This window comes from Onthophagus taurus, chromosome 2 (assembly GCF_036711975.1).
Source record: "Onthophagus taurus isolate NC chromosome 2, IU_Otau_3.0, whole genome shotgun sequence".
Classification (NCBI taxonomy): Eukaryota; Metazoa; Arthropoda; class Insecta; order Coleoptera; family Scarabaeidae; genus Onthophagus; species Onthophagus taurus.
The window spans coordinates 2,143,704-2,169,415 of NC_091967.1; the positions used below are offsets into that span (position 1 = coordinate 2,143,704).

The window sequence follows — 25,712 nt, forward strand, 5'->3', positions numbered from 1 at the left end:
AACGTGCTGCCCCTAGATATTTTTATCAGGGAGGTGGCCGTGATGGCATTGCTTCGGTTGCGATCAGTAAATGAAAAGCAGGTTGTTAAAATGGGAATAGTCCGGAGCAAGCTCTGGAGTGAGGCTGTTAGTAAACAACCCCTCCTTAAAGCTCGCACAGACTACATTACACCTACTTTCTTAGGCAAGCCACAATTTGGCATTGAAACGATACCCCAGAGCAACTCAAGCTCGGGCAAAACGCTGACCATCTACACTGATGGATCAAAGAAGGCTGGAGGTTCCGGAGCGGGAATCTTCTCGCACGATCTGCAGCTGCACCTTTCCACTTCGTTAGGATCGTATTGCACGACTGCTCAAGCCGAATTAATTGCTATAAATATAGCAGCCGATGCGATTATCGACTCCAAAAAAGTCGGCAGAAACGTTGTAATCTGTACTGATAGCAGACAGGCTATGCTGGCGGTTGGCAGGCATCATACTGCATCATCGTTGGTGAAGTCCTGTCGGCAATCACTCGAAGAGGCAAACGTATACAACAACGTCACGATAAAATGGCGAAAAGGACACATCGGAATTAAAGGACATAATCATGCGGACAGGTTGTCCCCTGAACCGTTTGTACCACTAGCTGTTAATACAGCATCAAAACTGATAAACTCCATCTCCCACCGAGCTTTTTGCGATAGATGGGATGGGACAGCAGTAGGTGCCTTTGCTAAGAAAACTCTGCTCTACCCTGACCGGAAGACATCTACTCAGTTTCTGGGAAAATCGAAAAGTGACTTGAGGCTTCTCACCCACTTCCTGGCCGGACACTGCAGGTTACGTAAGCACATGTTTTACATGAAGCTGGCGAATACACCCCTCTGTAGAGGGTGTGAAATGGAAGACGAGACGGCAAGTCATATTGTTTGTGACTGTCCAAACCTCGTGTACTTAAGGGAATCTATTTTCGGAGTACCATGGCTCCAAATTTCGGATATAAGGAACATACCTTTCTGTTCTATATTAACGTTCATGAAAAGATTGGGCTGGTTTTCTGACCCTTGAATGAACAGTAAACCGCTGGGGCCTAAGTGCTGTGAGTAACTCACCCCCACGTGAAACTACATACATGCTTACAGCAACCGGGACACGATTCACCACCCTCAACGTTCCCGGGACCTCTTGCTCCTAAAAACCTTATGGCAGGTGCATGCCAAATCATGTTGTCTAAAGAAATTTTACAAAACGACTCATCCTACACCTACAAATCAATTAATATAAAAGCTTTTGATTAAAAACAGAAAACAAAATGTTAACAAAAGAAAATGTGGAAATATAAAGATGTCAAGGAGATTGGCAGAAAACTAGAAACTGTGGAAAGAGTCAAAAGGAAGAACAACCTTGTAGTACAAAGTTTGGACATCCCCGAGGTTCCGGAGTTTCGCGATGGGGTTGAGATCTGGGCTTTAGGCAGATTAGTCTATTGTGGTCGACCTCGCAACACACCAGCAAGTGTTATCATCCATCGCCGAACTTTAGTGTTGGCAAAAATCATTCAAACAGGAAGTAGTCACCAGACCCAGCCATCCAAGCAGTCTCTTAATTCGTCGCTAATTCACTTCTTATTACACTTTTCTCGAAATCAGGTAACTTTGCACTGCGTAGCATCTTGCATGCGAATATGATCAATATTACTTACTACATTAGAGAGCGTGACGGACATAAATAAGCGTGACTATAAAAATAAATCCCAAGTGTGTAACTAGAAAATGGATTTTCACTGTCGCTTACACTATTTGATTAAACTTTGTATTTGAATGTGTATCGTTATTACATTATTTAAACATTCACTTCCGATTAATAAAAATTACCTTTCTTCCTAAAAGGAGACAAATACACAACGTGAATATTGAAATACGTTGTTCTAGAGCTCATTTGTAATTGATTAAGCCAAATATGCCTTATACAAAGCTGAATAGTTTAGGAGTTATTTCAATTTTTTGTTTTTTGTACAAGTTCAGTACATACTCTTACAAATCTTGAAATTTAGAGAGTAATAATAGTTTCTTTGGCAATGTATTGACTTCTCTGGATAGATTACACTCTAATACACATTTTAAGTTGAAAAATATTTTAAATATTTCGATGCTTTAAAAATATAGGGTGTGAAATATTCGATTTTTAAGTTAATTTTTAAATAATGTGTTCATTTACGAGCGTTTATTTCAAAATTTTGATAATACATTTAGCGTACCAATTATTGTAAAAACTTCTCTGTTTTCTTACATTTCGAATAAGGTATTAAGCATGGCAAAATGTCTTTCTAATTACCCAATAATAAGATAACAAGTGGCGCGAATACAATTTTGACAACCTACCCAAAGTTAATACCCAATCATGTGACATAACTTCTAACTCTAACTCAAAAAAACTCAGCGCGAAACACAATTTGTTGCAATAAGGAACCAACTGAAAAAAACTTTACCATCAAGAGGGGGTCCAATTACAAGTCTGCTTCAAAAACTGCACCTCTATTCCTAATACATGCTTGAGCCGTTTATCTTATTTCCGACCTTGTTATTTTATTTGTAATTGTAGTTCTTAAAACATTTGCTTCATTTTGGATTCTCTCTATTAATTCATCCCTGGTATTGATTTGTGTTGCATACACTCTTTCCTTCATGTGGCCCCACACATAAAAATCTAGGGGCGTCAAATCAGGACTCCTTGCAGGCCATAGAATTGGACCTCCTCTCCCAATCCAACGGTAGGAAATAATTCATTTAAAATCCACACAAATAATCCACACATTCACATTAAATTTTCTTTGGTTGCTCGTTTCCTTCGTTAGATGTGGATTTTCGTCATTCCAATAATGTAAATTATGAAGATTTGTTATACCTTCTCTGTTAAACTTCGATTCGTCGGTCCATAAAATCCTTCTCAAGAAATATTCATCCTGAATGTCAGCATTTAAAAGAAACCGGCAAAATTGAATCCTTCGTTCAGGATCGCCGTCTTCAAGTGCCTGGATAGGTGTGTAATGATAAGGATGGTTGCCCATTTGTCGAAGAGTTAACCAGACTTAACATTGTGATATCCCCAAATTAGCAGCGACGTTTCTTGTACTGGATGTGGGTGCTTCTTCATCGAAATGTCTTCTTCCACATTAAGTCTTACACGTTCGGCTTTTCTTAAATTGCCAGTCTCAGCTAGACGCCGATAAGTGGCGCCAAATACATTAATATGAGCAATTCGTCGATTTGGATAGCGTTGCTGATATTCTCGATGTCTAAATTCCATGGCTTACTGCCAAAACGTAAAAAAAATGTTTAACCGATGGTTGTTAACCATTAATGAATTGAATTTCAACCGCAGGTGTAATCGATTTTGAATTTTATTCACATTGGGTAGGTTGTCAAAATTGTGCTCGCACCAATTGTTATCTTATTATTGGCTAATTGGAAAGACATTTTGCCATGCTTCATACCTCATTCGAAAGGTAACAAAACAGAGAAGTTTTTACAATAATTTGTATGCTGAATGTATCATCGAAATTTTGAAATAGACGCTCATGAATAAACACTTTGTTTGAAAATTAACTTAAAAACCGAATATTTCACTTCCTGTATTTTTAAATCATCGAAATATTTACAGTATTTCTTGACTTTAAATGTGTATTAGGATGTAATCTATCCAGAGAAGTCGATACATTGCCAAAGAAACCATTATTACTCTCTAAATTTCAAGATTTGTAAGAGTATGTACTGAACTTGTACAAAAAGCAAAAAATTGAAATATTTTCTAAATTATTCACTTTTCTATAAGGCATATTTAGCTTAATCAATTACAAGTGAGCTCTAGAAGAACGTATTTCAATATTCACGTTTATGTACCAGTCACCCTGTACATTCCGGCAAAAGAAAATTATTACCGCAAAGTTACAGAAATACTGTGTGTTTATATACGTTAGCTATCAAGGTTCATATTCGCGACGAGTTATTACACTGAGAGTCAAGAAGATGGCGTTCGCGGTTTTCACGGTAATTTCTGTACAGGAAGTCGCCAGGTCGACGTCTAGAGACGCCTCGGGCGGCCATAAAGGCCTTCCAGTCTCCGGGAACTTTACACGACTACTCCTAGAGCGCCGGTTTATGACCTGACCCTGACAGATTAAGTGGCTACGTGTGGTCTGCTCAAAACTTGCCAATCTAAACCTTACCTCGCCGTAGCCGGTCTTAACACAGGATCCAAGTTTGCGCGATTTCCGTCAAAAGTTATAGAGGTGTAAAAACGTTAAAAAAGTTTATTTATTGACATAGACGATCAGTTCTCGATAACGATCGTATTAACTCGACAATGTAAAGGTCAGTATTGGCGTCTGTCAAAATTGGTGTCAAAATTTCGTAGTGAATTGTAATGGCGTTTGTGTTATTGTTCCTTTAATGTACGTCAAATTTGTCAAAATTTCAAGTAAATGGCGATTGAGTTGCGGTCAGCTTGAGGCGTTCCGAGACCAAAATTTCGAGTGTAATGAGCTCAGGCAGAACACGCAAAGCGCACCTAACGGGATGTGGGACACGTGCGATGACTACTACGACGAGGGTTGTGCCGATGACGCGCTCTACGTTTTACACCAAGCCGCCGTTAACATGAGGTTTGTTTAATATTTGATACAATCTTTACTTTATACAAGAATGAAAAGCTTTAAGTTTACGATTCAATCGATTTTATAATAAATAACTACCCTTTTTTCGGTTGATGTCCTTCAGTTCCAATAAAGAGATCCATCTCAAATAGAAACGGACCGCGATTTGTTTTGGATCGACCCCGGGATCCCATATTCCTACATAAAACACGGCTTCCTTGGTAAAGGGTGGTTAGAATCCTTTGTATTATTTATCTCAAAATATACCGTCCTTATCAGAGTCCATATACCTGCAATTTATATCAATAGCGGACCTAAGCCAGTTTGAAATCATATATTTTATTGATTCGAAATACGGGTCGGCCAATCGACATTAAAAATCCTCTTAAGCCATTATTTACTGGCAAACAATAGCCATTCGAACGACGAACTTGGGGTTATTATCAAGGGGAAATTATACGACCGCAGAAGAGGCTCCCGTTATTTTTCTGGGACCAAATCGGCTTTTCTATACAATTTCTTTAACCTGCCGTTCCCCCATCATTAAATAATTGATGTGGTTTTATCGATCGTTCTATTGGCTTAGTGGTTGAATTTATTCCACAGAATGTACAAGATATGAAATATACAGACCTGAAAAAGATAGTTGAAAAATCCATCATGGACACTCTAGCTTCCAACCAACACAGGCATTTTGTCGACCTATCGCATTGTTTGAACATTTCTCTCCCTTTCGGCTTTCGTACTGCATGAAAAACAAGAGATTTTTTCAGTGTATAGTGTAGCTTTTAATTTTTCAGAGGCGTTATCAACTCGGCACATTCATTTCATTCCACATAGAATTTGATTAATACTGAACACATTATTGTGTGTGAACATAAAAAAGAACCAAATTATCAAAATTACGATCTCATCCATCATCATAATAATCGAATTGATATATGTATAGACGCAAAATGGCGGTTCTTTCATATCTCTCTTAGGGGCCAAACAAATGGCGTTTTCTGATAAATGCGATCGGGGCCGCGTTTCAGGTAGTGAGCCGCGGCCCCATTTTGGGGATTAAACGGCATACGAGATGCCCCGTTCGCTGTCAGATTACCACGTTGACGAGATGGAGCCGGGCGAACGTGGAGCAGCCTCCATCTGCACAAATCCTTTCTATATACTCCCGAACAAAATACAGTAACAATAAAGAAAAATTTTCTTCGTCATTGTAAGGATTACATTTTTTTAATGTTGGTTTTATTGATTCCTTATCCTGTCAATAGCTCTCACAGTTGGGTTTAGCGTCAAGAAGAAAGAGACAAAGCAAAATCAGTATTCAATTTGTGAATTTAAACTATAGCGGATGGCTATTTTAACTTTGTTGTCAACGCGAATATACGTAATAGCGTCCCATATCCGGTTAGCACTTAATTGGTGTCAACCGCAACGGACGTTAATCGCCCATCTGTATGGCAGAGCGGACGCATGGCGTCGCGACGCTACACGCGAGTAATCCCTTTTCTGTGCAAAACAGCAACGTCGAATTGCATTGTACACCAATTTAACATCTCTTCTCTCTTGTTACAGTTCTGACGTCAGCGAGGATTCGGACACATCCGGGTGAGTACGTTATTAGCATCATTATCGACGTCAGCATTATCCAACAATGCATTTGGTAAATGGCAACAAAAGAAAAATGTTGAAAAATTTTTATTAGTAAAAAATTCGCTTGAGTTGGAGGGCGAATTCACGTGTAATTCAGAGTCTTGACTCCCCACGATGAAACTTTTCGTATAAATCGGCGCGGCGACAAATTTTTCCGTCCGGGGCCGGATATCCGTTTTAGATTTGAGCGGAAGTTTTCCCCCTTAATAATAATTGATTGTCGGCGTCCGTTCCGTTACCGTTCCAATTTCTACATCGCGGCGCGCCTGCACGTAAAAGTTTAATTGTGTGGCCGACGGATAAATCGATCGTTAGAAAAAGACCCGTTTGTCGGTACTATCGGTTTCCTAAGTTACACGATACCAACTTTAAACTAAAGCTATCAAAGGCCATTACAACACTTTTACCTAAATTATAGTATGCAAACATATTTTCTATTTCTGAACTTACTAATAAATGAGAGTAATGTTCTCGCGTTCAATGCAATTTTACATAGTTATGATATGATTCAAATAGTTGATAAACCGACAAGAATAGGTCATAATTCCATGCTCCTCGATATCATTGCTGTTTCTGAGTGTGTTTCGATCATGGATTCACAGGTGATTGAACTTTCGGATCACTGCCTGACGTTTTGTGAATTAAAATTGAAGGCTGAGGTGCAACTTGGGAAGCCAGTGTCGTTTCGTTCGTATAGACTCTTCGACTATGAATTATTTTCTCGGGATCAATATCTAAAACTTTCGCATTTTATTTAAGTGATGCAATAGAAGTTCAAAAAACAATACAATCTTTAAATGATACAAAAGCGGTAGGCTTTGATGAAATTCCGGTGGCCTTATTGAAGTTCGCTTCTGATGACCATTGAGTAATGTTATCAATTTGTCCTTTTCTATGGGCGTTTTTCCAGCAAGCCTTAAAAAAACAGTAATTAAACCATTGTATAAGAAAGGAGATCGATCGGTTTTTTCAAACTATCGTCCTATTGCGTTGATATCAAATGTTGCAAAAATATTTGAAAAAATTGCATTGAGAAGAATAATGGATTTTGTAATTAAAAACAAAGTATTAAATGTTACCCAAAATGGGTATATAAAAGGACGATCAACGTCACGTGCAATTTTTCAGATACTTGATAAAATTACATCAGCTATCAATGAAAATGATATCACTGGTTGTATTTTTATGGACCTAACAAAAGCATTCGACTGTGTGAATCATGAAATCCTTCTGAATAAGATGGAAAAAATGGGTTTCCGCGGCGTTGTCCTTGATTGGTTAAAATCCTATTTACACGGCAGAAGCCAGTGTGTTATGTCATACAGCGATTCGGGAGGAGAAGTTAGGTCTGAGTGGAAAGAAGTATTTCAGGGAGTACCTCAGGGGTCAGTCTTGGGACCTTTCTTGTTTCTTCTGTACATTAATAATTTGCCTGATGTACTTATTATTATTATTATTGCTGCCGGGCTGAGGAGGGCGGCCCCTCTTGTTACCGCGACCTATAAGATCTATTGTAACTTTAGCCCTCCAAAGGTGTAGGGCAAATGTAGGTCCTTAATGAACCTTAGTATTGTCCTAAGGTCTTGAACCTTTATGTCGGTAGGTAACAGGGGAGTTTTATCGAAGACGTTGTGCCTTAGACGTCCTCTGGCGACGCAATTGCACAGTATATGTTCAGCAGTTTCTGACTCGTCGTTGCATAGTCGACAAGTTTGATCCTCAGCTTGTCCAATGTGGAAGAGGTGGTATTTTAGGGGCACATGGCCGGTTAGGTAGCCTGAGAGCGTTCTTAGATCCCCTTTGCTGAGGCATAAAACCTCTTTGGTTTTGTTTTGCGACGGAGTTATCATACTCTTCGCTTGTCTGTGACCTGGAAGTTCTTTCCAGCGTAAGGCTATCTTTGAAGCCTCCCAGTTGTTGATTATTTGTTTTAGGTGGCTTTTTTGTAGTCCACATCCAGGTTGGGGTCCAATGAAGGGCGTGTTTGCTGCCACTTTGGCCAGCTTGTCGGCCTTCTCATTGCCCTCAATGAGAAGGCCTGATGTACTTAATAGTTTACTGGTATTATTTGCGGATGATTCAACTTCTGTTGTATCTGAAAAAAATGAAGAAGCGGTCTTAGGAATGGCCAGAGAGAATTTAACAAAACTAAACGAATGGTTGTTAGGAAATAATCTACAGCTCAATATAGCAAAATCAACTTTTATGATTTTTGCAAATAAAACACCTGAGATGGACAATTACTCACCTATAAACAGGAGGTGACGTTCCTCGGTTTAAAGATAGACTGCCGCCTTTCCTGGAGTCAACACATTGATGGGTTGACAACTAGTTTATCCAGAACATGTTTTGCGCTTCACGATGTGTAGGTGAGAGAGTCGCTTTAAGTGTTTATTATGCGTGTGTTGAATCGCGTTTGAGATATGGAGTTATTTTCTGGGGAAATGCAGTAACTTCGGAACTTTTTTTTTATCCTTCAGAAGAAATGTGTACGAGCGGTTTTCGGTCTAGGTCCGCGTGACTCATGTAGAGCTCTTTTCGCAGAACAAAATATTCTCACGTTCCCATGTTTGTTTATTCTAGAATGTGCACTTTTTGTTATAACTAATTACCATGAATTTTTCTCAAAATATGAATTATCTCATCAACATCAAACGAGAGGCACTGAACGATTATTTTTACTACCACCGAAGACTAATTATTCTAAAATACAGAAAAGTGTTTTATATTTTTGTATAAAACTGCACAATTACTTACCGTTTGATTGGAAAGCGCTACCATCACATGTATTTAAAGAAAGATTGAAAGAATTCTTAATCGCGAAAACTTTTTACAGGGTAGATGATTTTTTTCTTGAAAATATTTCAACCCACTAAGAAATATGTTTATTAACATCTTTTATTTTTATTTTGTACTAGATTTTTTGTATTTGAATTTGTAAATTTATTGGTATTATAATTAATTAATTAATGTTATTTACTTAATTGTAAAGGTTTTTTGTTTTTTTGACTGTTTTCTATGCATGTAAGCATTATATAAATAAAGGGATTTATTTATTTATTTATTTAGCCAACATTGATTGGCATTTAATATTTCACATGGATAGTGTGGATGATATGGCCGATTTCTTGAGCTGTAATATCTCCAATCTTTTCGATATACATGCGCCAATTTGTACAATTATTCCTAGACAGTCTAGTCCGTGGATTACCAATAATGTAAAATTGATGATGTCGTTGCGCGACAAAGCTTTAAATAAATTTAAACGCACTAATCATGTAGCTCACTGGGACTATTATAAGAATTATACGACTAATGCAATTAAGTGTGAAAAAAGAGCTTACTTAACTGAGCAAATGAGAATTGGGAGCACTCAAAATTTGTGGAGGGAGCTGCGCAAGTTGAATATTTACAATAAAAAAAACCTTGCCTATCGACGAGTTTGAGAGATGTTGAAGCTTTGAATGGGTACTTTTCTTCGATTTCGGGACGATTTCGACCCGGACGTGCACAACTTTTATGCTAATAATGTCAGACCTGGTGTGAAAAATTTCTTTTTCCAAAAAGTAAATGAATCTAAGATCAATATTATCTTGACGAGGATGTCGAGTCAAGTGGTGGTGATTGATGGTATAAGCCTTAGGATGTTGGGTTTCTGTTGTCCACACATAACTCCCACCTCCTGCATGTAATTAACTTTTGTTTAGAGTTTGGTGTCTTTCCTGAGAAATGGAAATCTGCCAAAGTTGTTCCTATACCTAAGTCATCGACTGCTTCTTCCTTCTCGGATGTGAGGCCAATTAGTATCTTAAGTACTTTGTCGGGAATTTTGGTTTCATATTCTGCCCTCCATCCAATCAGGATTTAGGCCTGGGTATAGTTGTGCAACCGCACTTTCGACAATTATTGATGATGTTATGTCTGCAACGGACAATGGCGCAGCTACTGTTTTGGTTTTACTTGACTTCTCTAAAGCGTTTGACACTATTAATCATCAACTTCTCTTAGCAATTTTTCATTATATTGAGTTCAATAATACAGCCTTAAATTTTTTTAATAATTATCTGTGCGGGAGAAGTCAGTATGTGGTTATTGATAATGATGTGTCGGATCCTGCCGTATTAAAGTCTGGTGTGCCGCAGGGCTCTACATTGGGTCCCCTTTTGTTCACTATCTATACGTCTCAAATGTTGATCTTTGACCGCTTTTGCTCAAAATTTCATATCTATGCGGATGACACACAACTTTACCACAGCTTTAGCTCATATAATGTGCTAGAGTCTGTTGCAGTTGTAAACAAAGATCTAGATAAATTTTTAAATATTACTAAGAAACATAGTCTTTTGTTAAATAGAGTAGATGGAATTGAATTGGAGAGGAAGGTCTATGTCAAGGATCTTGGTCTTTACATTGACGACAGCTTAAGGTTTACACGTAACACAAGTGAACTGATCAGGCGTGCTTACGCAAAATTGAAAATGCTGTTTGCTCATAGGCAAGTCTTGAACGCCGATATTAAAAAGAATCTTTGCTAGTCTGTAATTTTATCCAATTTTACATACTGTGACACAATTTACAGCCACTGCCTGTTGACTGATGATGCGCGACGTATTCAGGTAGTTCAGAATTCTTGTATTCGTTTTTTGGTATACGCCGACGTCAGAGAGTATTGTATAAGCTGGGGGAGTTGAAGTGAAAGTTGTTTTCTTTATAAAGTTGTGTCAAGTAAGCTACCACCTTACCTCACCAACAAAATTACTTACAGAACGGACATTCATAATATTAATGTACGGCGTAAGGACCTCATTGACATTCCTCGTCACCGTACCCAATTGTTCAAGAGGTCTTTTAGTTATAACGCGGCATGTATTTTGAATAAGTACAGTCTGCTTTTTGCTCAACCATCGTTTCGCACTTTGCATCGTTGCGTCTTAAATTGCTTAATGACTAGCGCGTCGTTCTACCTTCAACTCGAATTAGTGTATATATATTTGGATTTAGCCACACGGCTAAACCCAAATCTTTCTTGTTTTAGGTCTAGTGTTAGCTCTTGTTTTAGTTCCATAATAAATTTGTCTAATAGAATTTTAACATTGTTTTGAAAACTTTTTTTAAATCTACTCTCCTCCCCCATGTTTTTCCCCCAGGAAGTAATCCTGATCCGACTTTGCACTTTCACCAAAAATTTAAAGTTCGGTCGTGAATAAAGTGGGGTTATCGCCCTCGAGGATAACCCAACCCTCGCAGGTGCGTTTTAATTCATCATAAGTTTCTCATACACTATCGACATCGCGTGTCCTTAACTAGGTTCCCCTCAAGTTGAGTATCCCGCCGGGAAGGATTAGCGGTTTAAGACAATTATCGCTGTCGCTTCTTCAACAACTCGGTTCTTAGTGAAGGAGTTCGTCTCGTCACGAATTAGTTAATCTTCCTAAGTGCATATTCGCGCCCGGAAGGAACGGTGGAAGCGCGATTTCTACCCATTCGTACGCGACACAAAGACGGTCGGTGCACAATCGGCCGCGGCTTCCGCCCCCGCGACCAATTTATAAAGTGCCCTGTTTCCTTCTCTTCCTCGACAACCGGCGCAGCCTCGACTCCCCTTTCAATTATTACGCCAGACAACAACCCTCCAGGAAAATGATGGCTTCATTATTTCTGGATGTCGATGGTCGCCCGTTTGGGTGGAGACCGCCTTTTGTATTTTGCCTTTATAAGGTCCCAATTATAGGTTACTTATCGAAGTATCGATTGTCTTTTGACTTTGGGCCAATTATTCTTGATAATTTATAAAATCACTTTGTGAAAAATATAATATGCTTATGTACATATCAAAGGAATAAAGGTACCTTTAAGGCCAAACAACTTTTTGTTAAAAAACAAAGTTAATGAGTAAACTTTACATTTACATGAATTCCTCTATAAATCTGAAGTATTAATCTCAAAGCTGGCTCATTTGAATGTGGGTTGGTGTTGGCTCACATCGATAAAGTTAGGGATTATTTATTTATTCCTCACGGGTTGTTTCAGAGATGTGGTTGAATTCGAGGATTGATGGTCAACTGTTATATGTATAGAGCTATAAGATATTTAGTGTTGATAGACAATCTGGAAGCGGTGGAATTATTCTGTTTTTAAAATAATTAGCGCTCTGCTGTTTATGTTAATTTTTAGACCAAATATAAATTAGAAAATAAACTAAATGCAGATTTTTAGTTGCTCAATGAATCGTAAGTAGCCAATTTATACCATCGGATATTTTACAACACGATACGTCGCATTCATACGAGGTAGATGCTCTTCGTGAATTCGGGAACTCTCAGCATTCTCTAATGAGACTAAATTCGTCCCAGTTATTCCAACTTCTAGGGATTTACCAGAGTCCAACAACATCCCGAAACATTTTAACAACGCAGGCGAATATCTTCCATATCTTCAGCCAGATTAGTGAAAAAGCTGTAGTAATAACAAGCAAGCAAAAAAATAAAAAACAAGCAAGATAAACCAAGACAACATGAATTTGATTCCACCGAAATGTTAGAGTGATACATTGCTCTTTTCGCAAACATTTAGTTGCGCTTTCCAATGCGTTTCCATAATTGACAGTATGTGTTTCTTTATTTATTAAATAAATAAATTATTAATACATGGAGTTAATACGATTCACGTCGTAGATTAATTATTGGGGACTAGCTTCCTGTGGTGATGGTTTTTTTTTTTGATGGCGCCCTTTTGCGCAAAGGGGAGCAACATAAAATTCGGATGACGGTTGACATTTATTGAGAACGTGTCGGGAATAGAGAACGCTCCGTGAAATGACGCATCAGAACCAAATGGAGTTTAGCGTGCGGGGAGATAGAAAACCACGTCGCCGTCAATTATCGTCCATCCCGATGACGAACGCGGAATTCTATTCGATTTGCGAACCAACGCCTCCGGCAGAAAACAGGCCGAAAAAGATATCGATCCCCTTTTTATATCCACTTGATTTTCCGTAGACGCACTGATCTGCCGTTATCCGTATCTTTTTAAATCACACTTTTAATAGAATTTTGTCATACCGGCGAGACGATAGCAACAAACCGCTCAGCAACAAACTTTTTCCTTTATATTTCCACCTACTTCTAGAGCTCATATCTTCGTTATCTAGAAAGATAGCGAAAAACTAAGCACACGGTTGGAAAGCTTGGTCTTTTCTCTATCATAAACCGAGTTTCCGATATGTTGATAATAAGAGCAAGAAAAAATAAGAAACGTCGCGCTGCATTCAATTTACCTCAAAATTACCAAACTTCACGGCCTTGTGCAACCGTTAACAGATGGAAATTCAATAAATGGCTTATATATTCGGAAAGAGCTCACCTTGGACCATCTTATTCCGAGTTTTCGTCCGCCAATATCTATCAGCGTCTGTAAGAAAAACCCACCTGAAAAAGCCCCTACCGATAAAAACACGCAAATATTTCTTGCACTAATAACGTTCCTATTTGACAGGGAGAAAACTCTACAACTAATATTCAGCTTATGGGAAATTTCCTGCTCTTTCCAACGATGTGTGACACACCGTGATCACACGTTTGCACAATCCTTTTTTCTGACTATGAACTACCTAACCCACGAATTTTTGCCGCGGCTAAACCACGCTTAGGTTAATAACTAACTCTCTTGTATGACGGGGTGAAAATTCTAGAACTATATTCATCTTATGCGAAATTTTCTGCTCTTTCCAACGGTTTCAACGCGTTTTTTAAATTGATGAACTGAGTTAAAATGCAAAGTTGGTGACGTTACCAGATTCAAAACCATCAAAACACAATTCAACAATTCGAGTCTAAAATCACTCAAATTCTTCCAGATTCTGATAAAATAGGTGTAACATGAGATAATCTTTCCTTTTTGAACAGTTTAACATGTTTCTAAACGTAAAACTAAAACTAGAACTAACACTAGAACTATCACTAGAACTAACACTAGACCTAGAACTAGAAACTTTCGGGTTCGCTTCCAACTTGTTTTCTGAAGAAAGTTGCAACATGGCACCCGAAACGTCAAACATTTTTGCACGGCTCAACCCGAAAGTTTCTAGGTCTAGTGTTAGTTGTAGTGATAGTGCTAGTGTTAGTTTTAGTTTTATTAACACATTATATGTTTTTAAACGGTTTTAAATAAATTAAGAGTGAATGAAAAATTATCTGTCAACATGAAATGAAGTTAGGATTCTCTCTCGGGTAAAACTTTGTTCCAATTTTTCCTTCATCAAATAAGAAAGTTAGGGTAAGAAGTGATTGCGTTCTGCTACCTGTAGGTTGTCTTTCAGGTGCGTTTCTTTTACAGACGGCAGATATTGACGGCGTCTGTAAATGAAAACTCGAAATAAGACAGGCCGAGGTTAGCTCTTTTCGAATATGTAAACCATTTGTTGAATTTCCTTCTGATAACGGCTGCAAATTTTTCACTATTTTTCTAGATAACGAAAATATCGGACCGAAAAGTAGACAGAAATACAAGGGGAAAGTTTGTTGCTGGGCTGAAAAACGATTGTGCAAACGTGTGATTGAGATGTGTTATATACCGTTGAAAAGAGCAGAAAATTTCTCATAAGATGAATATAGTTCTAGAGTTTTCTCCCCGTCATATAAGAGAGTTATTAACCCAAGCGTGGTTTAGTCGCGGCAAAAATTCGTGGCAGCGCGACGTTTCTTATTTTTTTTTGCTCTCATTATCAACATATCGGCGGAGGAAAATAGCGGTTTAAGATAATCTTCTCTCGGAATAAGATAGTCCAAGGTCAGCTCTTTTCGAATATGTAAACCATTTATTAAATTTCCATCTGGTAACGGCTGCACAAGGCCGTGAAGTTTGGTAATTTTAAGGTAAATTGAATGCAGCGCGACGTTTCTTATTTTTTCTTGCTCTTATTATCAACATATCGGCGGACGAAAACTCGGTTTAAGATAGAGAAAAGACCAAGCTTTCCAATCGTGTGCTTAGTTTTTCGCTATATTTCTAAATAACAAAGATATGGGCCCTAGAAGTAGATGGAAATATAAAGGAAAAAGTTTGTTGCTATCGTCTCGCCGGTTTTTGTCATTTCTAAAATAACTATTTGTTTGAACCATATATGCGTTTTATAACTCATTTAGCCAAACTTGTTTGTTAGACGGTTATAGGAAACGGTAATCGCCACGGTCCTGTTTAGTGTTATTACAAGAACGCAAAGTATGAAGTAGCATAACACTTTCACTTTCGTGTTAACCTAGTTAGGGAGCGTGTTGTGAAGTTTACATGGCGTCGTAAAGGGACATTGTACGTCCCTTTCGTTCGTTGGTGTTTTCGCAGGATGAAGGCAGTTTTCCGTAGGATATCCTGTAGCAGTAAACACGGCCATTAACTGTGTATACCTGTGCTAATAAGGTGTTAACTGTGGATAAGAGAAAAATAACGGAAACTTGCACGTTTTCCTCATTTTATACTTGGAAAATAACGTCTATAGATGTTTTTGGTTATTCGAAAAATACGGGGTAAAGTACTTTTACATAGATCATGAAAAACAAAATTCTCTTGCGCATTCTATTTCTATTCTTTTGCACGTACGTGAGTTTCGTAGTGACGATAACAATTGCCTGGTAAGCAGATGTGGCCGTATTATTAAAGCACGTCCCGTACTAAATATCTGCGAGCGGTAGGAGTTTGGAGAATTTCATTTGTACTAGACGCAGGCCAATTTTTAATTGTTCGCTTAATAATCAGCGAAAGGAACATCAGGAATTCCATGGGTTTGTGTCTCCACAGTTCCATTGTATTTATTGTTCCGCGTAATACCAACTCGACTACAATAAAAGCACAGCGGGAATTAACGTCCGGAATGTCCCTTGCTCAGTTACGTGGACGTATAATTTTCATCTTGTCGAGAGAAATAGGGGAATCGATGCGGGGCACCGACCGGGAAAACTGTGGATTCTGTTTAATTGGGCGATTCACCCACTCCCTCTGTGTGCATATGATAATTAACGGGTGGTATGTATTTCGCAACGTGGTTGTTCAATGTTTGCGTTTTATTAAGTGCGCGCGCTGAATCGGTCGAAAATCGTTCGTAGACCGTAAGAAAGCGTGCGAGATTTGCTGCCTCCAAAAAGGGGCTTCAGGGACGAATTTCGAAACTAAGCTCGCAAACTAAGATTTATGGACGGCGGCGTGAAACGGTTTAATTAAACACTGACGGCTCAATTAGAACAATCAGGAGATCTACTACGCCGACATCGATCGCTTGCCCACCTAACCTAACGCTTTGCTGACGTCGGCGGGACTTCGGATCTAGACTAATATCGACAACGAATCTGCACATTTAACAATTATTACATTACCTACTAGTATCGATTTCTGCACCCATAACTCAATTATGCATCCTTTTACATCTCAATTCACCGGGTCTCCGATGGCTTTTTAATGAAATATACTCGGCAGTCCCCGCCGTCGGAATCGTCCAACAATGAACAATCTGAGCATGATTGATGACGCGGGGGGCCTTAATTAGGTTGGGCAGGAGTTCGCACATCTCCCCTATTTCATCGCCAGCTACCACAACTTGAACGTTCGAGGAAAGAGGCAATATTTGCATAATATCAAGTGGTGTCTAGGGATGAATGCATCGCGACGCCGCACTATGGAAAATTTGGGTCGTTTGCTGATCCTATATATATCCTATAGTAAAAATATCAAATTTTAATAATTAACATAAGTTTTATTGTTATATGACGTATTTAAGTAAAAAAAAGTTATCAAAGTTTATATGTCTCTGATTTCACGTATTTCGGTTACTTTTGTCGTGATTTTTAAAGACTGCTAATGTAAAGTTTTAGTGTAAAACCCATATAACGTCATATCTTCTCAAAAAGATTGTTTAATGGAGAACCTAATTCAGGTATCAATAAGTAATCGAGATTTCTTTAACTTTGGCTGGAGTTTTAGCAGTTAGCGATGTTTAGCGGTGGTCAAAATACATAGAATTTTAAAGACTATTTATTTCTTTAAAACATATAAAAAAAATTAGCTGCCAAAATTTGCTTATTTAGAAGTTATGAGCAGAAAACTAAGAGAGTCCACGTCATGCATGGACATGTTATTTTTGTTTACTGACGACATACATAGGTTGAATGCAATATTGCTTTTCTTAGGTTAGGTAGCTTAAACTTGGCATACAGAACTATTAGATTAATTGACGAAGAAACTAGTAAGGTAGTGTGGCAAAATCCTGTTCCCTCTTCTGTGCGGTTTTATCGATCAATTTTAATCGAGTTTTCTAAAGGGACAAAGCCAAATTGATAGTTTGAGTCCATCGGTATTTACAAAGCAAGGAAAAGCAATACAAATCAAACATGATATATTTCTCACCATGATAGATGGAAAAGTTGCCCAAATAATAACAAGTACACCTTCATGTTCCACATGTATTATTTGCGGTGCTAATCCACGGCAAATAAATAATTTAGAAAAGGTGGCAGCAAGACCAGAAAATGATAACGCATTTCGCTATGGTTTATCAACACTACATGCCTGGATACGTTGCATGGAGATGATTTTACACATATCTCTTCCGAAAGTGGTCTGCTACTACCGAAGAAAATAAAAAATTAAAAAAAGATAAGAAAGCTTTGGTCAAAGCAAATAAGTGGCAATACAAACGATGGTAATACTGCTAGAAGATTGTTTTGTAATGCTTCTTCTTCAGCAGAAATTACCGGTGTCGACAAAATATTGATTAAGCGATTTTATATAATTCTTCAGGCGGTGTTATGGTAGATCTAGAAAAATTTGGAGAATATGCGATAGAAACGATTAAAAAAAAATTATGACTGGTATTACATGCCATCTTCTGTACATAAAATATTAATTCATGGTGAATACGTTCACCATGAATTAATATTACGACATTTTGCAATTTTACCTATTGGACAGCTACCAGAAAATGCACGGAGGAATCTCGAAATAAAGATTACAAAAAATGTAGACTACATCATGCACGAAAATGTTCTAGATTCTCTTTTATACATCAGATCCATACATAACGAATATTAAAAAGCAATGCATTAAAAATGTAAAGAAACTTGACGAAAAAACCCTACCTCTTTTAACACAACCTCACCTGGTTTCTGAAACTTGAACAAGTTGAACAGTGTCGGGCAATGATGGAATAGTGAACGAGTTAAACATTATTATACATTGTATTATAATATTTATATCTCAGATAGAGATTGTAATCTGTTAGGGTTTTTTCAAAAACAATATTACTCTGTAATATCGGTAATACTCATAAAAAGGAATAAAATATACATATAATTGTGTATACTACTATAATTATTATATACCTATAATTAAAATTGTTTAACATATTTTAACTCTGTTTTTAAGAGGTTGCATTAAATGAAAGACATAAAAAGATACAGTTCATCCAATAATCAACCAATAATGCAGTTTTTGTATTTTTTTTTCATAGACTCCATTATAATAACAAAACTAGAGTGCTCTACACTCGACTTTCTAACATTTCTGAAAAATAAATTTTTGGAAAAATACCTTTAAACGGGCACTAAATTCAAAATAACTGTTGAATTTTCTCTATTTTAACTTCCATATGCAAAATCGCATGTGGCGGTGATTTGTTAAGTAAAATACTACTTCCGGTTTCATGATTTCAATGAAATTTTTTATCTACACGTTTTTCAAAGATTATAAAAAATTTTAACAATTTATTTTACTAAATACCAGTTTATATGAAACAAATGGGTACAGGTTCAGGTAAAGTACTACTTCCGGTTATGTGAGGTGGTAGAAATTTTGTATCTGACAGTTTAACAAATTTTATTTGTTAATCTCTATTTGCAAGTTTATATGAAACAGTTTCAAAATCTGTTAAAGTAAACTGCTACTTCCGGTCGACCAATTTGTCCCAAAAGTTAGTATAGATCAACAGTCTTAATTTAATAACCGCATACCGAATTTCATCGAAGTAGATAATTGCGTCTTTAAGTTATCGTGTTTACGAACGCACGTATATAATACATACCATATACTAATACATATTATATACTAACACATACATATGTACAGATGTAATGCTAAAATGGTCAAAATAGATTCTATGACCATCAAATGTAAAGATTCATCACAACCTCGAAAGGGTAGTTTGTCTTCATATAGTTCGTATATACGAGGAAATCGTACCAAGTTTGAAACGTTTATCTTTAAAAACAAGAAAGTTATTGATTTTTGATCAGCAAATGGACTAAATTTTCCACAGTGCGCCGGCGCCGGCCGAGAGTAGAGAATAGAGCAGTGTAAAGGGAGAGAAGTCAAGCTGGGGGTACCTCAGGCTTTCATATTGGGTCTTCTATTGTTCCTCTTATATGTGAATGACTTACCACGTGTAACAAACAACATTACGATCATGTTTGCGGATGATACAAAAAAAAAACGAAAATTGTTAACTATCACTCTGACCAGATCAAGGCGAGGTATCGGGATACTGAGATTGCCAGTGTTGAAGAGATTTCGTTTCTAGGTTGGAAAATGAATCCTGTCTTGAATCAATCATATTGATTTCCTTGCTGGCAAGATCAATCATTTCTCATATGCTATTCGGATTATTTCCAGATCAGCTGGCATTAAAGCAGCATTAAATGCCTATTATGCATATCTTCATTCCTTGCTAAGATATGGGGTTGTCTTTTGGGGTCGTGGTGTTGGTATAGATAGTATCTTCATACTACAGAAGAGGTGTGTAAGAGCAATCTTTGGTCTAAAAAATACTGATACCTGTAGAAGGTACTTGAAAGGTTATAACCTTGTATGGAATGTAGGGAAGGTGAACTGCTATCTGGTGCCACTAAAAACGCACCTTACTAAGATTCAGAAAACGGAATTTCGAAGGGAACAAGGATCATGCCAGTTCCAAGATTATATTATAGTATATTACAATGCAATTATTGTTAAATTGACACACTTTACGCTTTTTTTTTTGTAAAATGGAGTAATAATGAATTATTATTATTATTAGAACTAGTAACGTTCGGGATTAGCCGTCTTGAAAGACGCACGACAGAGTTTAATTAACCTTCGTACTTAAATTTATTATAAGTATTTCTTTTTCCTCTTTTAGCTTAGAAATGAAGTTGTACTAAATCCATTTCTAAGTTGGTATGCGGTGTTCCCAAGTTTGGCAACATTCAGTTCCCTTTGGTATTGGGGGTGCACAAGGTCTAATTTACCGTCTGAGCCCGAAATTTTCCAATTAAAGGACGGCGCGCACAGTTCACCAACGCTATAAATTGCACGACACGCCAGCACGGCTAAACCTAGTAAATTTCTGGTGGCGGAGCGTTTTCGCGAATAGACCCACAGCCACAAAGTGTTTCGCGTAAATCAGCCACTTCTGGACGTCGTTACACGGCCTAAAGCCGCCACTACAATTGCACCAGTTTCCAATTGCACGCCGCGATGCCCTATGCACCACACATACCACAAACGTCGGGACGCCACTTTCTGCAACCGTTACTGTCTATTTCAATAGTTGCAATCTCTTACAGGCAACATTTGAAACAAGAATTAATCTAATTTTGTTGTATTTGTTTACGTACCTTCAAAGCAACTTTCTCAGAAGCTACCATTTATAAATGTTAGAAGAACAAATCGTTCCACTTTCTTGAAAATATCCACTCATTCTTCTTAATTTAAATTGAAAACACCGTCGAGGTACTATTATCTCTTTTTCTATTACTCTTTTCTTTTGAATAGTGAATGATAAATTGCGGGGCGTGGTGTAGTTTCGTCATGTTTCGTTAGGGCTTACAGTGTTGGAAGTTCGCGTGAGACACCCTCGTGTTTGCTGCATTATGTACAAGGGGACGGAAAGAGAAACAAAGCGGCGACGATTCTCATTACGCCGCGTCGACGGTCTCAATTCGTTCCGAGGCCACGCGAATCCGATATTTACTGAATTTCTCTTTGATCACTTCACCTAGTTGTACCATCGCGTCGTCGTGCGGGGTCTTCGTGGAGGGGGTGTAGGAAGGGGACAAGTCCGGGACGCCCTAGCGCGTTCTAATCTCATTAGGCGTACAACGGACTTCATTAGTTTAGCCTGGCGTTAAATATTTCACGCGCTTTGTTACCTGCTACCCCCTCGGATGGTCTCTCTAACCCATGTATACCGCAACAAAACATCTCCGGATACAGGTATATCCGGTTTCTTTTTGCGAACAAGGGGAAAACTTTAGGTAATTTGGTTAGTTTGATGGAAAATAGTATTGTTGTTTTTACTTTAAATGAGGTACATCCCCCTCTATTAAATCTAAACGGCGTTTTTCAAGGAATTAATTAATTAAAGGCAAAGGATTGAGTTATGACGCTAATCAATTAAATTATTTAAGAAGATGGCAAGAGAGAAACTATTAAAACTAAAAGATGTTATCTTAGAAGAATATATACAAAGAAGAAATCAATATCAAAGTGGTGTTGAGAAATATCCTTGATGGTATCTAAGCGAAGAGTATCAAAGAAGCCCTTACCACCTACAAACTCATCATTAATAGACGAAGAAACTATAATGCTTGATAAATGAGTAAATTACGCAGTCGCTCCAAAGAGGGTTCCGAAACCTATGCGAAGTTAGCCCCCAATTAGATAGGATTTTACATGTATAGTATTTTGATTCTAACAAGAGAACCACTCAACCGATTTTGATAAACAAAGTCTCATTGGAAAGCTTAATTCTTGGCCAATGCGAGTGTATAATTGCCGATTCGAAATTTCTTTCAAATTCCGCTAAAACGCCAAAATATAGCGAAGGTACACGGAAATAACATAAAAATCACCTTTTTTAAGTGGTCATAACTCATAAACGATGTACCCGATTATCAAGATCTATACGGCATTGGATTCGTCATAGTTTCTTCTATTGAAATCATAAAATGCCCGATCTCAATTCTCTCCAGTTAACCTTGTACAGCCCTCGGAATGACACCGAGTCTAGCCCCCAATAAGAAAAAATTAATTTTGATTAATGCACTCCAATAATATACAACCAATCAGAGTAACGATCGTTTAAAATTTCGACCAATAACGTGAATTTCTAAGTGGATAAAAGTTACCTAGGTTTTTCAACTGAATAAATCACACGTGATATTTTATAACTGATTAAAACGCGACTACCATATATATACTTTTGTTTACGTCACATTTTTGACAACTATAATTAAGTCAAAAATAGTTAATAAATAATTAAAAATTGTTGATAAATTGTGCAATTGTCGTGTATTAATCTCCCTAAAATACGCTCGAGCTTGATTTTAAATCAGGATAATTTTATTTTTAATTCACTCAAGTTTTGTTACCCTTTGGAAATAACTCTCAATCAAAATCAAAAGATAAAATCGCTCCAGCTAAAGCTGTCGCGATTTTATCATGCTTTTGATTTCGAGTTATTTCCATGGTAACAAAACGTTCGTGTAAAAATAAAATTATCCGATTAAAAGTCAAGCTCTTGTGTATTTACCCCCGATTAAATTCGCTATAACTAAAGTACGGTTTGATGGATTTTAATGTTTTATATCTCCAATGAAAGCTAGCGTCTGACTGGATGCATATGTAAAACGCTATCGTAACCGAGCTACAAGCTGTTGATTCAACAAGAATAGTAGGTTAATTCTACCGGTGGATTCGAAGCAGTTCCTTGGCCAGCAAGGTCACCAGACTTTAATCCCTTACATTACTTTTTATGGGGAAGACTGAAAATTTTAGTTTATGCAGAAAATATTGAAAACAGAGAACAACTAGTAGCTAGAATTATGGATGCTGCAGAAACTATTCGTGCTGATCCTAAGACTGTTAGCAGAGCTACCACTTCAATTCTAACTAGACTATGTATACAGCAATAATAACAAGCATTTTATTGTTTTTGATAATTACAATTTTCCCCTTAATACATCCTAATATATGTCATTAGTATATTATTTTCACCCTCTACCCTCTTCCTCCATTTCCATACCCTCGGATCCTCGGCCCAATCCTCCCCTCATCCATCCCTTTGTCTCCTCACCCCCACAACCATTCTCATCCATCGTTTCCCCTCTCCCCCCTCTCCTAAGATCTGCCCTCGGTCCAACTCCTCCTCCTTCAACTCACTGCACCCATTCAACATATATTCGAACGTTTCCCATTCCTCCCTGCATAGCCTACATCACCTCTCCTCATCGGCCATCCAGTATCTGTTAGCTCTCTCCTCGCTTCCACAACGGAACCTAGCCACCAACTTCTTCCCTTCCTCATCCCCTTCCAATAACAAGTATCTAGGCAGCCCCTCCGTAATTATGTCCCTGTACCTTTCGTTATACCTCCCCTCTTTTATTTGTGTCCTTCTTTCCTGTCTCTGCATATCTCGGTCCCTATCTCTCAACTCCCTCCACATCTCCCTACCCACCCTTCGTCTACTATTTATCTCAGTTACCGAGTAGCCCGCTCGTCTATAATAGTTGTCTCCGTCTCCTTTCCCATATCTGAACACTCCCCCAAGATCCCGCAGTTTGGCCTCCCTTCTATTCTTTCTTCATATTTCACTGCTCTCCTGCCCCCCTCCACTTTGACTTTATCCACCTTTACCTCTTCCCTCACTATATACCCCGGTGTTTCTCTCGCCATCCCAAGCACCTATCTCCAGTATATAGCTTGTACGTCCTCCAGCATTGCCTGCTCTCTCCATCCCCATACCTCTGCTCCATACATAATCACACTGCTAACCAGACCTTCAAACATAATCTTCCTCGCTGCCACATTCCTTCCAAAGACTCTCTTCCCCCAACCCCATACTTGTCCCATCACCTTATTCGCCTTTTTTGCCATAGCTATCACATGCGACCCCTCCCTGTTGTCCTCCCTGAACACATACCCCAAGTAAGTATACTCCCTAACCTCCTCGATCTCTTTTCCCTCCCATCTCCAGTTTTCTGTTCTTTTTCTCCCCCCTTACAAAACTTCATCATCCTTGTCTTCCCCACGTTCACTTCACCACTAAAATATCTTTCCAGTCTCTTTATCATATCTTTGATCTCCGCCGCTTCTCTCGCCATGACCACGATGTCATCCGCGTATGCTAACATATGCACCTTTCTACCTCCCACCACCAACCCTCCCATTTGCCCCTTCCCCCATCTATCCTCCAGGTCCGCCGTATACAGTGCAAACAGACTTGGGCTCAGCGGACATCCCTGCCTCAGTCCCTTCGTCGTCCAAAACACGTCGCTCAGCTTATCTCCCACTTTTATCCTAGTCATAGTCTCCATGTACACATATTTCCTTCACTCTCGCAATTAGCCGAGCCCCCTCCTCCCCATCTTCTCCCACAACTTTCCCCTATCCACCTTATCAAAAGCCGCCTTCAAATCTATAACATAGTATACAGCAAGAGCAATAGAAGAAACTATGACGAATCCAACGACGTATAAATCTTGATAATCGGTTACAGCGTTTACGAGTTATGTGGCTACTTAAAAAGGTCATGTTTATGTTACTTTCGTGTACATTCGCTATATTTTGGTGTTTTAGCGGAATTCGAAAGAGATTTCGAATCGGGCAGTTCCACTTTCGTATTGGCTAAGGATTAAGCTTTCGAATGAGGTATTGTTTATAAAAATCGGTTGAGTGGTTCTCTTGTTATAATCAAAATACTATACATGTAAAATCGTATTTAATTAAGGGCTAGAAAAAAGGGGGGCTAACTTCGCATAGGTGGTTCCGAAGGAGAAAAGCATCTGCTAAGTAGAAGCAGCTGCTCAAGTACTTAACTGAGTGAAACCGTTGAAATCAAAGTTTACGTGGACACCACCACCATGTTATTTGATAATATGGTAATATCATGGTGTGCAATCTTACTACTATAAAAATGTAGACACAGGTTTTAGTACCCTCACAATCCACTGGATAACGTTGTAGACTGAATTTGTAGCAATCTGCATTATCTACACAAACAAAGCGCTTGTAGCCATAGAAAAATGTATATGTAACGTCAAACTCACTAACTGGTGATAACACCTTTGTATAAGTAAATATTCTTCCTTACTTTCCTTTGGCTTAGTGTTTTATATCCTTTAGTTAAGTGTTTAAATAAGTTAGGGCCACTTTTACCACCTCTTCATAAGTTTATCCGATAGATAAATTGGCGCTCTTAAATGAGAGCAATATATATTATATTTAAAATTATGAATTTTATCTTGGAAAAACTATAAATTCATATTTTTTTGCATTTATTTGTAAAATGTACTTGACCTCTTTAAAATAAAGTATTGGTATAAACCGGTATAGAAATACCTATATTTAAATTTCGCGCTTTAACCTAATTAGTTCCCTCACAATCCCCTTGGGAGCGCTGAATGTA

The 25,712-nt window shown here is 38.0% G+C and overlaps 1 protein-coding gene across 8 annotated transcripts in view; it reads left to right on the top strand.

Moving 5' to 3' along the window:
- Positions 1 to 25,712, top strand: part of LOC111417928 (CUGBP Elav-like family member 1) — a 207,176-nt gene that overhangs the window by 64,894 nt on the left and 116,570 nt on the right. For 4 of the 8 annotated variants that reach the window (XR_011642467.1, XR_011642468.1, XR_011642469.1 and 1 more), the window contains exons 1-2: positions 4,386 to 4,645; positions 6,212 to 6,244. Coding sequence is in view for 5 of the 8 variants with exons in the window: in XM_071201611.1 (XP_071057712.1) it covers positions 4,434 to 4,645; positions 6,212 to 6,244 (245 nt within the window). In the remaining 3 variants the exon portion in view is untranslated. Of the gene's footprint in view, positions 1 to 4,385; positions 4,646 to 6,211; positions 6,245 to 25,712 lie in introns of those variants that run through there. The other 4 variants (XM_023050360.2, XM_071201620.1, XM_071201617.1 and 1 more) reach the window with 1 other exon arrangement.